Source organism: Protomyctophum bolini, assembly GCF_963924005.1.
Source record: "Protomyctophum bolini genome assembly, chromosome: 14".
NCBI lineage: Eukaryota > Metazoa > Chordata > Actinopteri > Myctophiformes > Myctophidae > Protomyctophum > Protomyctophum bolini.
Window position 1 is genome coordinate 32,090,958 of NC_137875.1, and position 14,667 is coordinate 32,105,624.

The 14,667-nt window shown below is 42.7% G+C and overlaps 2 protein-coding genes across 2 annotated transcripts in view; both read right to left on the reverse strand.

Moving 5' to 3' along the window:
* Positions 1 to 708: 708 nt before the first annotated feature.
* On the reverse strand, positions 709 to 9,065 carry LOC308328515 (gremlin-2-like). Its single transcript, XM_080782384.1, has 2 exons — positions 8,681 to 9,065; positions 709 to 2,177 (listed from the first exon to the last, which is right to left on the reverse strand). The coding sequence occupies exon 2, from the start codon at positions 2,174 to 2,176 to the stop codon at positions 1,604 to 1,606; it is 573 nt and encodes a 190-aa protein (XP_080638510.1). The 5' UTR covers position 2,177; positions 8,681 to 9,065; the 3' UTR covers positions 709 to 1,603.
* Positions 9,066 to 11,009: 1,944 nt separating this feature from the next.
* The window catches only part of rgs7a (regulator of G protein signaling 7a), a gene marked incomplete at its 5' end in the record, with an annotated part of 69,865 nt that continues 66,207 nt past the window's right edge, over positions 11,010 to 14,667 (reverse strand). The window contains 3 exons of the mRNA XM_080781283.1: positions 11,010 to 11,164; positions 13,490 to 13,579; positions 14,310 to 14,496. Of these exons, the coding sequence (XP_080637409.1) occupies positions 11,111 to 11,164; positions 13,490 to 13,579; positions 14,310 to 14,496 (331 nt within the window). The 3' untranslated portion in view covers positions 11,010 to 11,110. The remainder of the gene's footprint in view (positions 11,165 to 13,489; positions 13,580 to 14,309; positions 14,497 to 14,667) is intronic.

Below are 14,667 nucleotides of genomic sequence, written 5' to 3' on the forward strand. Positions count from 1 at the left end.
TACAGTATAGGGATATTTCACTTTCACTTCATTTTATCACTTAATGTTATCATTTTATCATCAACTCAGGCTTTTGGGAGCACCCCGGGCAGTTGCTTGATTCAGTATTTAGATATTTGATATTCATTTTATCAGACACTTCCTATACAAACCCATTGTGACTTCAAACTCAATTTTAACCATATTATTTATCACCATTGAAAACACCTGTTCTTGGTTCTGGTGACTCATGTTGTCCTTTCAATACGTGAGGGGGTCTTATGTAACTATGAGTCACCAGAAGCAAGGACAGGTGTTTTCGATGAATCTATAATGAGTTTGAAGTTACAATGGGGTTTGCATACTGTAGGATGGTGGCTGGGCGTGTCTGGTAACATTAATATTACATTTAAAAACTGTCTGGGGTGTTCCCAAAAGCCTGAGTAGATGATAAAATTACCCTTTTAAAAAGAATATATATATATCCCTTTAAATTGACACTCCGGATTTTACTGTATCATCTCATGTGACTCCCATGTGAAATAACAACAGTTGAGTGTTTCTCAGTAAATGCCTTTAACCATGAAAATATACTATTTATTGAATAATAGAATAAAACAAATCTAAGTAACATGTTTTGTACGAATGTTTGTGAGGTGTCCAAACAGTACTGCCAGACATTGCAAGAAATGCATGCACTCAAAACACCACTGAGTTTTATATGAAATAGATTTAATATACTTTTGACATACATACTCAAACACATATATATTTTGCATTACCTCCTTTATATATAATCCAATACAATTTATTTACTGGCTAGTATATTTGTGGCAAATGTATATGGCCAATCTTTGTGTCTTTTCCTTATAACTTTCCCATGACATCAGATCTTTTGAGAAGCCATAGAAGGTAAGTCAAGTTGCAAGATAAAAAAATTAAACCATAAGTAGTTTTCTTTTTCAGATTATAACCTTGCTAGCTACTTGAGCGAGCCATCTAATAGGACCCACCCACAGAATGTTGTTTATCAAAACGGGGTCATTCTGAGGGATTTCACTCTTTGATTTCACCAGACTCTGTTTCAGGAACTGAAAAAATTGTTCACTTTTTCCAAGCACTAATCCATTACTTTTTGTGGCAGTAAAATGTTCAGGATGACTCTTGGATAACTCCTCTGAGTTCATCAAAGGAAGAAGCAGGAACTCAAATGACTGTTCCTGCACTGCTGACAAACTATGAAACACAATTTTGTCTTCTTCGTGAGAAGAGGGAGGCAAAACTAAGCATGTCGACATCCCCTGCTTCCTCATCAGTCATCAGTGACTCCCAACATGCACTGTTCAATGTCCTTCCGCAATGGCTGTTGTCAATCATTGTCAGATCTCATAAAGTTGAGACATTTAGCCAGCATCACCGCTGTATTGTGAAGCTCGCTCCAACTTGGAAATAATTTTATTACATATGTGGCAGGCTGTCACGTGCGCAATGAAATCAATGTACATGAGGCCAATCTGTCCTTGGAGAATTAACGTGTGGACCATTTTGTCCATGTTCACCTGAACGCTTACTGTACGCCAAATCACAACAAAATCCTTCCAAGGGTCCCATTCAGAGTACGTTCTCACAGTTTCCCGTTGCCACTCACGTCCACAGACATACATCGGCACTGTTTGACCCTCTGCACCTTGCGGTGCCTGACGGGGGGCTGGAGGCCCGGACAGTCTAGCTGCACCGTGAGCTGTGTGACACGATGTGGCCTGCAGAAGGAGCAGGACTGAAAAGGCTCCTGGGCCTTGTTATGGCCTCTCCTGCCGGAGCCCGAACCTCGACTTTGGCCATGGCCCAAGCTGGGGCCCATGTGGCGGGGTATGTAGAAGGAGTTGCACTGGCCGTAGCAGAAGCGATTGACCACAGTGCGACTGCGGCAGCCTTCCTCGCTGATGGTCTGGCGAAGTGGCTGAGTCTTGCACCAGTCCCTGCGGAGGTAGCGGCGCTCTGTCACCACCAGAGCCTCCCGACTGGACGATAGCACCTCAGGCTTCCGTGGCAATAGCCGGTGGTGGCGTTCTGTGGACAGATTTCCCTTGGTTTTGTTTGGTGATGGAATCGATCCCTGCGGCCGGAGCTTCCTTGTCTCTGCGGCGATACAGAACACCCCAGCCAATAGGACGGGGAGAGTGATTCTCCAAAACATCCTAGAGAAAGAAACACACATGTTACAAAAGATCTCAAATCAATCAGTGAAACATTCCTGTGAGGTTTGTTTGTTTCAGTAAAGTCAGTGAAGGCACTTGAATTGTGTTGACACACGATTGTAGCAGTCTGGGTAAGATATAGTGAGTCTGTTCACAGCACTTATCAACCCCCGAAGCTGCCATAGGCTAATTATGCGGGATCTCATGTTTACAAGTGTGCGTATGTGCATTCGTGTTGAACCGCCTTCACTTGTCTAGCCTCCCAGGCATCATTGAGGAAAGGAATCCATCACTGAGACCTCCATTTGTCAGCGTCTCTGTGTCATTACTTCTATTTGCTTTCTTCTCGGCTACGCAACTCTTCCAAAAATAAACAAAGCTCTGCCATCAAAGAACACACTTAAACACCCATAACGAGAAGGGGAAGTTGATTTTATTGGTCTTGTCGCCGGGTAAAATAATTAGGGCTTTGCTTACTCTAGTCATGAACTATGCCGCAGATATGTAAACAGGCATTAGAGAGGCCCATCTGCATGTTATTAGGGGAAGGGTTGGGGAACTGTACCCTTTGGGAGTCCACTCTCCCTCTCTCTCTAGTTATATATTCTATGGAGCAAAGTGAACTGGGACTGACCCTTTAATGTCCAAGGTTCAAGATAGCCACATGAGAGATGGGAGACCAAAACACTCAACATCATGTGCACTTCATGTACGTATGGTGAACGTTCAGGAGTGACCCCTATTCACCCACATGCATGTGTGCACCGCCCACAAACCTCTCATGCACACATTCTCTAGTTATTCTAAGACATTGAAATTGTCATCGTACAAGTTGTCTGTAGCGTTGAGAAATGTGGTTTTCAGACTTTTTTCCTGGTCCCACTCCCACATGAATACAGAGAGTTGAGTATGTGTCCGAGTGTACACTAGTCAGCGTTTGCGCCAGCACATTTTTGACCATCACTCAAGGCATCTTTTCAGCAGATGTTGCTTCTTGACAAATGTTGCATGACATCGAGTCCGCAAACCCTGACTGAGAGCTAAACTGCCTCAAGGCCATTGGCCGCTCCCTGTTCACCGACTCTTCTTTGCCGTGCAATATTTTAACATCCTCTTTCTTCCTTTGGCTGGACCCGAAACGTGCTCTGACGTAGTACAAATGACTTTATCATAATCCACTTTGTTCTATGCCTTCATTTTCGCAGCCCTTGACCCCTAGGGTCATGGCAGCTCTATCCCATTATGCAGGAGTCTCTGTCTCAAGGAAACCATCCCGGCAGCCCTCGCTGTAAGCTAGACACCAGCTGTTTTTATGGAGTGGCTACATCTGAATAAGATGGGGTCTGAATTCTAAATAGACTTCCCCTGTGCTATTCCTCTATAGTAATGCCTGTAGCGTTGAGAAGATAGCTGAAGTGTGCAAACTAATGGCTGGAACCCTGTTTGAACTGTACAGATTTATTTTCCATGGCTTTTGAAACTGAGAGAAAACCACACAGAACTCTCCCCCACCCCCCCTTGGTTACCAGAAATCAAGAGATCACATCTTCTGTTCTTGCATCAACTAAAGCCACGTAATCAGACTTGAGTCTGTAGGTGAAGTTTTGGCGTTTGTGCATTTTGGGACGAACAGAAGCTTGAGTCATTGACGAATGCGTCTCAAAATCAACTCAGCAATTTGAGCACTGCAGGAGTCGGGATGGATTTTAGCCAAACATAACTATCCTGAAACATTTCAGATCATGAGGGAAAGCTCAGAGCACACGTCTGCTCTCTGCACATACTTACATCCGCACACACACAGATACAGATGCACACACACACACGGATACAGATGCACACACACACAGATACAGATGCACACACACACACACACACACACACACACACACACACACACACACACAGATACAGATGCACACACACACACCACACGCAGGCAGAGTAACTAAGTCTCAGACCCCACGCTGATTTCTTCCACCATTCATTGCCTCAGAGAGCAGTGACCCCACTCCATCTTACAGCGATCTGCCCACCCTCTATAACACGGCCTCATTTGTCTTCCACAGTAACTTCTTATTCGAGCCGATGACACTTTTAAATGGATGAAGGCCCTGGTCCAGGGCTCAGGCTTCCGTATAGGCTGAGGTTTCCTCTCTTTCTCCTGCATGCTGCCCAGCCATTCACTGGTTAAAGAGGAGTGGACTCCATCCACCAGCTCTGGTGAGTTACAAGGCCCTGGGGGATTTGCAGGGACGACCTGACCAAATGTGTACACAGCACATGACAGATGGCCTATACAGTCAGCAGCCCCGCTCCCTCTCCACTTCCAAACTCGGCCTAAGTATGATAGCGCCGACCCTGCCAAGCTATCCTCATCAATCTCCGTGGCAAGACAAATTGCGGTTTTTGGGGTCTGGGAGTGGGAGGCTTTGGCTGGGGTGGAGGTGGGTGGTTGAGGTGGGTGAGGGGTGGGAGAGTAGAGGAGGTTTTTGAGGGTATTGCTTGGTGTGACGAGACAGGGCTGGGGGGGGGAGAGAATCGGGACAGGAGTCTAATGATAGTGTACAGGGTAAACCCAACTCCACCAGGACCTTTCCCTCCACTGTGGAACTTTCTCCTCTCTCTCTTACACTGTGTGTGTGTGTGTGTGTGTGTGTGTGTGTGTGTGTGTGTGTGTGTGTGTGTGTGTGTGTGTGTGTGTGTGTGTGTGTGTGTGTGTGTGTGTGTGTGTGTGTGTGTGTGTGTGTGTGTGTGTGTGTGCGCGCGCTCGCTTGCTCGCCTGTTTCTGTCACTCTGTCTCTTTGCCCGTCTATCTTTCCCTCTCCTTTATACTTGTCCTAAATTGTGGCGCGGTGGAGAGTGGAGACGGAAGGAGACTGTGGTTTTTGCTTACTAATGCAGAGACAGAGCCGAATGCTATCTCTGCATCTGCAAAACGATAATATTGTCCACAAACAGAACCACAAATGCTAGACAGGGGATGTGCTTCAGTTAACTGTGGCAGACCTTGGTTCCAAACGTCAGAAAAGTATAAATAAAAAAGTACCAGAAACAAATACTTGAGAGACTGCTGAGCTAGACAGACATTTCTCTTGAGAATAATCATTATCATTGTGAATTTTCTTTGTTTTGCTCCTTACAGAATATGCTCCCATTAACATTTTATGTCTGGATAACAGATCCAGTATAACAAGAACAAGTCCTGTGGTTGTTGTTCTTTGTATGTGAGCTGAAATCAAAACAGGCAACGCAGCTCTTGTTTGTCTAATGTTTCACTGCTGTAATACAGTTACAGTCAATAATTTTACCATTTTTAAGCTTCCAAATATGCCCACATACAGTATGTAGTATGTACTACTAGAGGGCCCTTTAAAAAAAAGAAAAGTAAACCTATTCCCATCATGTCATCAAAGGCAGGTTAAAACAAACAAAACCTGATGCCTCAATTATAGGTGCGTCAGAAAGTCTCATAGGCAGGCTGGTAAGTGCAGTTAATTACAGTCGAAATGCATTTAATTCACCGTGCAGCTCAAAGCTCATTCTTGCACACACACACGCACACGCACATGCACATACCATTCACATATATCCACAGCCCCACACACACTGTCACACACATGCGTGCGCTATAGGAACAGGGAGAAAAAGGGATGGGGGAGAGAGAGTCGACCTTAAATGAAAGTAGAGGTTTGATTCACATTGTGAGAGCTAGGCCGCCAATGTTTTCACTTGGAGCCAATTACACAGAGACCAACCATGTCATTATCTGTATCTGTGGCTCGTATTTTCCCAAACTGTGCCCTCTACTGCTGGCTCATTAATAGTGGGGCTGGGGGGCTTAATTTGGGGGCCTTTGCTGTGTAAACGTATCTTCTGCCAGAATCGCCAGGAGGCTGCTTAGCATTGTTTGGACAGCCATTTGTCACCACAATTCATCTTGATAATGGCTGTATACTCCAGATACAATACAGTATTTTCGGAACTAGGCCCTGGCAAGGATAAAGGCTTTGAAGCCCTTTGCTTCAACAGAATATGTGAATGAGACCATCAGAGTTTCTTATCTGGGTCCTCCATGAGCTCACAATGTGACTTTCTATATTATTTTCTTTACACAGGAAAACCCCTAATTGTTTTAATTAACTCTTAGAGGTCCATACTATGCTCTCAGAGTATGAAGTATTTATACAATATTGTATTGTATTATAAACCAATGGGGGAAGGACATTAATAAATAAAGTGAGATTCACTAAAGCCTAAGTATAGATACATTTCAGTAAAAACTTGGATATTTTTTTTGCTGAAGAGAAACATTGTAGGAGCAGAATGTTTTAAATGTTTTTTTGCATTGGTTTGTATCTAATGAAGTGGCTGACATTTCAGAACAGGAGTCATAGAAATTCCTCAGCGCCTCTGGGGTGACCAAATGTCAACCACTGAAGTGTAACAAAGTCTGTGCAAAAGTATCCTTTTTCAATTCTGTCGTGAAGTTTTTGTCTTTTGGCTATGGCAATATATTTCTGTAAATGGGGATATTGACGAGGAGACAATGGCCATGGAAAAAACCTTTACATGTCCAATCCCAGCTCTTCTTGGATGTGACACCTACCCAGGCTAAACACCACATTTCTCTGGGGTAACCCTGGCATCCATATTCTGGGCATGTCATAGTCAAGCATTGGATGAAACATTCTTGTAAATTAGCAGATCTACAAGCTCACAACTCACCATGTTGCAGCATGTTGTAACCTTGTAGATCAGGTATTTTTCACAGAAGAGATTTGGTATACCTAGATGGAACAAAGGCGGAGGCAAACCCCCTCAAACCCCTCGACTCGGACAATGAAGTATATAGGCCGGGTAATACATTTAGGAAATTATTATTTGTAAGCATTTTTGGCTAGGAAATCAACCACAAGGATACTGCATTTTAACAACAGAGAACGTGTGTTGAATTGAAGTGTTGAATTCATTTGATGGTTGATTTCAGCTCTTTTACTCAAACTGAGCAGAATATTGGACTGAGAAACCATCTTTAAACATTATGTCCTACCGGTATTTACAGTACGTCACATGGCGTGGCGACACATTGTGACCATGCATGTATCTGCTATTGTCTCTATTCTTGAACATTTTGAAAATGTTTTCCCCAAAACAGGGATGACAGGTTTAAAGTGGTTAACCTTCTGTCTAACCGCCACGCCCACGACCCATGTTTGGGTGTCGCCCCAGTCGTTGAGAAACCCTGCTGTTGGTGGTTTAGAATAGATTAGAACACTGTTTCAGTGGGTCGGGACCGCAAGTAAATATCCCTTTTATTATTATTTTTTTCATTACCTATTTTATTAATCTTTTTAATTATTTAAATGTCTTGTAGATCTGGCTATTTTCACTAGTTGTGTCCCCCGGGAGAGACACATCAGATTTCTCTTTTTGGGTTTCGGGCTAAACATTTTGTAGCTTTTAGAATAGAGCAGCGTTCTGTGGAGTCACTGAAGGAACTGCTCTCCAAATCCCCTTTGACATCAGTGCAGCGTGGCCTGTACAAGGTGGCACAGTCACCAGCGCTGTAAGACGGATCAGGAAGGCAAGCTTCCCTTTATTCACTGCGCACGCACGCGCACACACACGCACACACACGCACTCACAATGCTTCGCTTTGTGGCACGTTGTGAGCTTGTATAGCTCGGCTATTTTCGGCAAAGATTTGATGCTGAGGGGGGGCCAAGTATAGACCCCCTGGGCAACTCCAGTGAATGTAATATAGGGTTTAAGTTGATAACTAGGGTAAGAATGTACCCAAATGGACCTAAAATTCCATTTCTCAGAGTGAGTTTCCTGTGAAGAGGGCATCCTGTACATCTTTGATACCGATTTGCTTAGCACACCACATAGTAATCTCTTAACTGCTCTGTCGTGGTGTTTCCTCCACAGCTGAAATTGCTCGTACTCTCACTGAGGCTTACAACATACCATCAACACTCACTTATTCTCCCGCTCCCATCGCTAATTCCCACAAGCCCTCGTTCACTCGCTAATTATAGTAATTTGGTGGCCGCGTTCATCCAAAGCTCCTCACTGTACCTCGAAGGCTTACATTTCTTAGTATGGGTGGCCCAAGTGGGAATCAACTCCACAGCAATGACAGTTTTTCTTTTGGTGAACTGCCGTATGTACAGCAACTATTATACAGTAACTCCTTCGGTCATTTAGTTCCATTCTCACTCACTCAGTCACTCGCTCAATCTCAGTGTTGTCTGAACACTCATTTAGTCACTGGAATCTGATGGACTGCACTTAGTGGACTGGATTTCCAAGGGCTCTATACTAGGCCCCCTAGGATAAGTGGTTGATGGCTTACAGTATGTGAGCTTGTAGATGGGCTACTTTTGTTAGAAGACGGATGCTAGGGTTCAAGTGGTTATTTCTCACTGGGAGTAACCTTCACATTATCCATTCATAAAAAAACTGCTGACATTGAAAGTGTGGTACTACTACTGTACCTTGTGTCAGTGTGTCGGGTTAGTGAGGCTCTGAAACTGCAGTCAGGAGCTGATGTCCGCCCTCACTGGTCCCTGCGACCGCATCCAGGCTGTGGTTTCCATGACAACATTGTCTGTAGTATCCCGAGTTTCGTCCTTGTTTTTTGCTGCTGCTGTTGCTGCTTGCTTTGTTTCTCCAATCAGGACTCGGTCTTAATGAGTCAGATATCCTTCTTACTGATTGCTCTTTTATCTTTCATCCGACGTATGACCCAGTATAGTCAGAGTGCTCCCTGTATCCTTGACTGTGTGGAGAGTCCGCCTGGCTGTGGTCCTGTTTGAGAGCGTGTGTGAGAGTCTCACTGGAGTGCCTGCCTTAGTTTTGAAATCCCTCGTCTGTTCCCTCCTCAAGATTGGGAGGCTTTCTCCTATTGGCCCCGAACGTTGTGTGAATCAAACCAAGCTTCACCTCTCTCTCTCTCCTCTCTGTCATAACTTTCTATCATATGTTTGCCTTATACTCCCCTCCCACTCCATTGAGTTGTTTCCCCTCACACACCTCACTTTTATTTAAACAAACTTTCTCCTTTTTCTTCCACGTTGACTATTTTTACCTTTTACCTTCCACACAGCCCTTCCACAAGTTCGAACTGGGGGGGGTAGGTTGTTGAGTAAAGTCACTTTGAACAATGAACAGGTAAGGTACTGTACGTACGAGAAGGACCATTCACAACACTTTGATGTCGTTCCAACTTCCATTTCAGCTCTTTCTGCTTCTGTCCTCTAACAGGCATTCATTTGGACAGTTAACCTCCACAATCAGTGGAGTAAAAAAAAAGCCACAATCCATAAATCATTGTGTGTATGTATGTACCCAGATGCACTGACAGGATGCTTTCAAATGGCCATGATTCACATTCCTTAAGTGCGACTGAGACAATGTTTGTTGTCTGTCTGTGGTTCTCCATAAGCTGACCACTGACTGCAGGGCACAAAGATGCAAAACACTGTCTGACTGTTACCCCTGCCATCAAAGAGATGAAACGTCAGCAGGGCCGTGGAAAAACCTCAGCCGGGCACTGTCTGAACAATAAGCCTCTGAGTGGGACAGAATATGATGACACTGTCGCATGACAAAACTCCATCTGTCATCCTGACACTGTTTTGCCTTTTGCTGATCTAGCTTGAGGAGGTGGGAGCTGAAGAGAGGCTGACCCCTGTTCTAAGAAATGGTACATTACCATCTAGTGGTGACAAAGAAAATTGCTTTGGGTCAGTGTTCTTGAGTTCTCCATTACAATTGACAGAATAAATGTTGCAAGTAATTTACCAGTCTTTATACAGAATTATTTCATTTATTTGTTATGTCGTCTCTGTCTGGTGGAAACCTCGTATGTCAAAACCTGTTACTTTTAAGAATTCAAATTCCAAAGTAGAATATCTACAAGCTTTTTGTGGATCTGCTACTTTTGCGTGATGTTGTAGTATGATCAAGTACAGTAGTAGGGCATTCATTTACAAAAAGTTAGAAGATAGGACGTTTCTACCCAACAGCAACGATATGAAAAGGTAGAGAAATCCAAGTCCAGACCACTAAAACAGATAAAGGGCCACAACTTTAATAATATATTTTAAGTAAAAGTGTCTTTAAATATGGTATAAAAATAAATGCAGGAGAATAACAAAGAATTATGTTCTACATTAGACAGAAGACAGCATTTTTCGAGTCTGACCTTACAAATGCAATGAAAACCATATGTGCTAATTATTGTAGTGCAATAAAATCAATGCATTGCAAAATAAATGCACAAAAACAAATCATAATTGTATGATTATATTATACAGTATTGTATATGCATACAGCACAACACTCCCATAGCGTGACAAAGTATCTGTGATCTCAGATTGTGTATAGCAATGATGAACTTGTCGGATTCTGCAGTCTAGCTTACTGTTGTTTTCTTTTTTTTTAAGTCTTATCACAATTTTGATGTTTTCCCCCCATTGTTCTCTCTGACATTAGTTTGAGCTGGAGAGAAATAAGAGGGCAACTCGATAGGGTCTGGCAGTGACCATGGAATGAACTTGAAACAATAGAATAGATTTTTTTCTTTTCTTTTTTACAAGCCTTTTTTCTTTTCATCTCTCCAGTCTGTCACTGTCCTAAAAACCGAGCCGGGTGTGACACCTCTCCTCCGAGAACACTCAACATACATCAGGTACCGTAGAAAGGAGAGAGAAAGGGGGAGAATCCTCTCCCTGAGACATGCAACATCTGGCCGGACGACAGATGGATGAACGGACGGACGAACGGCTGGCCGGTCCAGCTCATCATCTGGCTGAACCATGAGCTGCTGAGACGGACGACGATGATGAAGAGGTGAGATGATCCACACTCATTCAGAGTGAGAGAGAGAGAGAGAGAGATAGAGAGACGAACAGCGTTGATTTCTAGCATGATGGCACAAGACTGGTCAGCCTCTGGGGAGCTTGGGTTTTCCCCTGCTGAGAGGGAGGAGAAAGAAAGATATGGAAAAAATGGCCATTAACCACTTAGGTTTCATGACCTTTTTTTTTTTTTACACCGAAAATAAACGAAAGTTTGAACATTAAGTGGATTTTATGTGGTCCGTTTCGTGTGAAAGTAGTGAAAATAGCCACAAAAAGCTCACAACACCTAAATAGGGATGCCAAGCTGAAACAGACAAGGGTGTTACACTGATATGCCTAGTTTATCGCTACTTTAGTGACAATGCGTGTGCAGCTGTGCACAGAGCTGTTGGCGCTCTCACACATTTACCAAAATCAAGTTGCTGTAGTAGTGGATAGAGATTTCATGTTACACACCACGTCCATTCTGGTGTAAAAACAAAAGGCTCCGAGCTGGTTGAGGAAAGTCTGGCAGAGGAGCGTGAAAGTGAGAATGTATCATAATTTATATCACCCCAGGCAGGTTATAACCAAATCAATGTCTACAAATTCTTGGCGAGAAATTGCAGAGATATGTGAGAGCGAGGGCACTATAGTAACTACCCTCATGGATGTTTTGTTGAAACAGAAAAAGAGATAGGCTAGTAAAAAGCCGTGAGAGCGCCTGAGGTTCTCAATGCTCCATTCTGCTGCTCCATTCTTCATTCTGTGTTAAGGAGGTCATGTTTTGGTCCCCAATGTCACAGGGGTAAAGTGTGTGTGTGTGGGGGGGCAGCTTAGGTGGTTCTGGCATCTAGTAAGAATGCCTCCCGAGCGTTTCCCTAGGGAGGTCCTTGCTGCATGTCCCACTGGGAGGAGACCCCTGGGAAGACCAAGGACCAGATGGGAGGATTTCATCACCACACTGGCCTAGGAACGCCTCCAGGAGGAAGTTACTATTGTTGCTTTGGAGAGTGAAGTCTGGAGCTCTCTTTTTTTGTCAGATATGTTTTTATTGAACAGATAAATTATTACAAACATTATAATATGAAATACTTTTTTTATGAAACAAAATGAAAGAAAAGATAAAGACAAAAAAGATAAAGAAATCCCTTAACCCTCCCACCCATACTGCTCAGTGACATTGCATACTATATAATAAGATGATAGAAATCTTGTGGAAAACATCTGAAAAGAAAATGGCGTACAGTCAACCATATCAATGGTATCCTGTCTATTAATCGTTTCTACTCAGGTAATGGACAAGGGGCAGCCAAATCTTATCAAACTGTTTCTCCCTGTTTCTCAGGAAATACCTTATTCTCTCAAGATGAAAAGTCTGGAGCTCTCTGATGGAACTGTTGCCGCCACGACCCGACTACGGATACTGTAAGTGGTTGAAGATGGATGGATGAATGGACAATCAAACAATAACAAATAACCTGTGTTTAACATTACCTGGAAGCAACATCCTTCAGAACAGGAGCTTACTTTTCTGTGGAACGAATGAGATAAGACATTTTGTCAGGGACAATGAATAAGCCAGTGAAAGACTCTCAGCTCAGACGGCTGCATACAACAGCTGTCTTTAGCCCAAACCACACCAAAGGGTCTGGTCAGGACAAACCATTTTTTTATGTAAACCATGCCAATGCAACTCATTGAGTTTGCAAGGAGTTGCATTGGTGTGGTTGACCAAGTGTTTTGTCCCGACACAACCCTTTGGTGTGGTTTGGGCTTTAGAGATGGAACAGGATTAAAGTCTATACTAAAAGGTACAATATAACCTTCTCTTATGAACCATCATAGGCTGCAATAGGTATTACAACAAACCTTCTAAAATGTTTTATAATGAAATATGTTAAAGTGATATGAGTGACATGAGACACTGAGTCTATTTGATATTAGAAGCAGAAGAATACGGATCATGAATTGTTGAGGTGACGCCAAAAAAAAACAACTAAAAAGGTTGCATCATGCTCAAAGAGTGAGTGGGGGCAATAAGGTGGTATACATGTTTTATCTGGTACATACACCTGATTCAGCTTATCAGATTGAAGCATGTCCACTTAACATGTTTATAGTGAATTTATAAAAGATTATCTGCCCAAATTAAGGACAAGAAATAAAATAAATAAAATAATGCAAAGTAAACCCACAACCCTGAATAGAGGAAATAAAAGAGGTGAAGAGGGAACTAGTCTTTTTTCCCCTTTCTTTTTTTCATAAAGAAAATGATGATGGGGGTGAAAAATATTGTGATGCACACTATATGTGCATTCTATATATTTTAATATCACTTTTAAAATGCACCATGTCTGCTCTGTGTGTAATTAAGCATGCATGTGAGCATGGTAGTGGATTATTTCTTATCTATTCTATTCTATTTACAGGCAGTGTCTGAGACTGCAGCCTCCTTACCTTCTTCTTGGCCTGTAGTAACTCCTGGTAGGCACTAGAACGGATGAAGCGGCTGTAAGAATCGCTCTTCATCAACTTGTAGATGTGCTCCTGTCATAGAAACACACCATGTTTACCCACATGATATTAAAAAAGGGCCACAGCCATCAGAGAAAGGTGCGAAAGTAATGCGAAATTGCTTTAAAAATTGTTGTGAGAATGATTTAGATTTAGAATGAAGAAATGTAGCTGTTCTTCTCAGTAACTGGTCAAAATCATTGATAGCATAGAGGAAGTTTTGTTTATTTCGCACAATCAAAGGACACAGACAAGGATATAAAAAACAGACCTAAAACTATCAAAAACAGAAAGATGTAACAAACTTTTGTGCAGGTGTAGTGACAAATAAATAATGCAAACACCTCACATCAAAGCAAAAAAAACCTGAATCCCAAAATGCAGTTTGTGTAGACGTAGTGAAAAGTAAGGGAATTATTGAGAATAACACCTCACATCAAAGCGAACTGGGAGAAATAAATAGCAACCGAAACAGAAAAACAAATCAGGCTGACAAGCAGAAAACAGCTCAAATGAACTGATGTCTTATGAAATAGTATTCCCACATGAAAGCTGTAAGTTGTTTTTCCTAGAGCCTCTAACAATGTTACTGCACAATGAAATGACATCAAACAATACATCCGGTATGTTTTCAGCCCTTTCTTCAATTGTAGTGTGAACTGTTGAGGAATATACTTTTGTTAAATTATATGGTTAACCTTGTGTAGTCTGAAATTCTGAATGATTCTACATTGAATATATATTCATTGAATGTGCAGCCAACCTGTGCATCCTCAAAGGTGTAACGTCCGGGGTCTTTGACATTCTGAGTGGTTTTGTCGTAGCTCTTGGAGTCCACATTGATCGCGCTGGCGGCTCCAGAGGCGAGGAACTCCTGCCAAATCTCCTGCACCCGGGTCGGAACCTCTTTGATGGGGCGGTTCTTAAGCTCCTGGACAGCCAGCCAGAACCTGGAAAACATAGTCAGCCGTGATTTCCAGGAATGGTGTAGCGGTAGTGTTTATAGCTGCAATACAGAACTTATTTTAATGAATAATACATTATTTTTTATTATCGGTCTGTATAGAGTAGGTTAACACTTGAATTGTATAATTAGCACATGTGCAGTGATTGGAAGTGTT

Coding starts and splice junctions, on each gene's coding strand:
- LOC308328515 (XM_080782384.1), bottom strand. CDS start 2,176: ATGTTTTGGAGAATCACTCTCCCCGTCCTATTGGCTGGGGTGTTCTGT.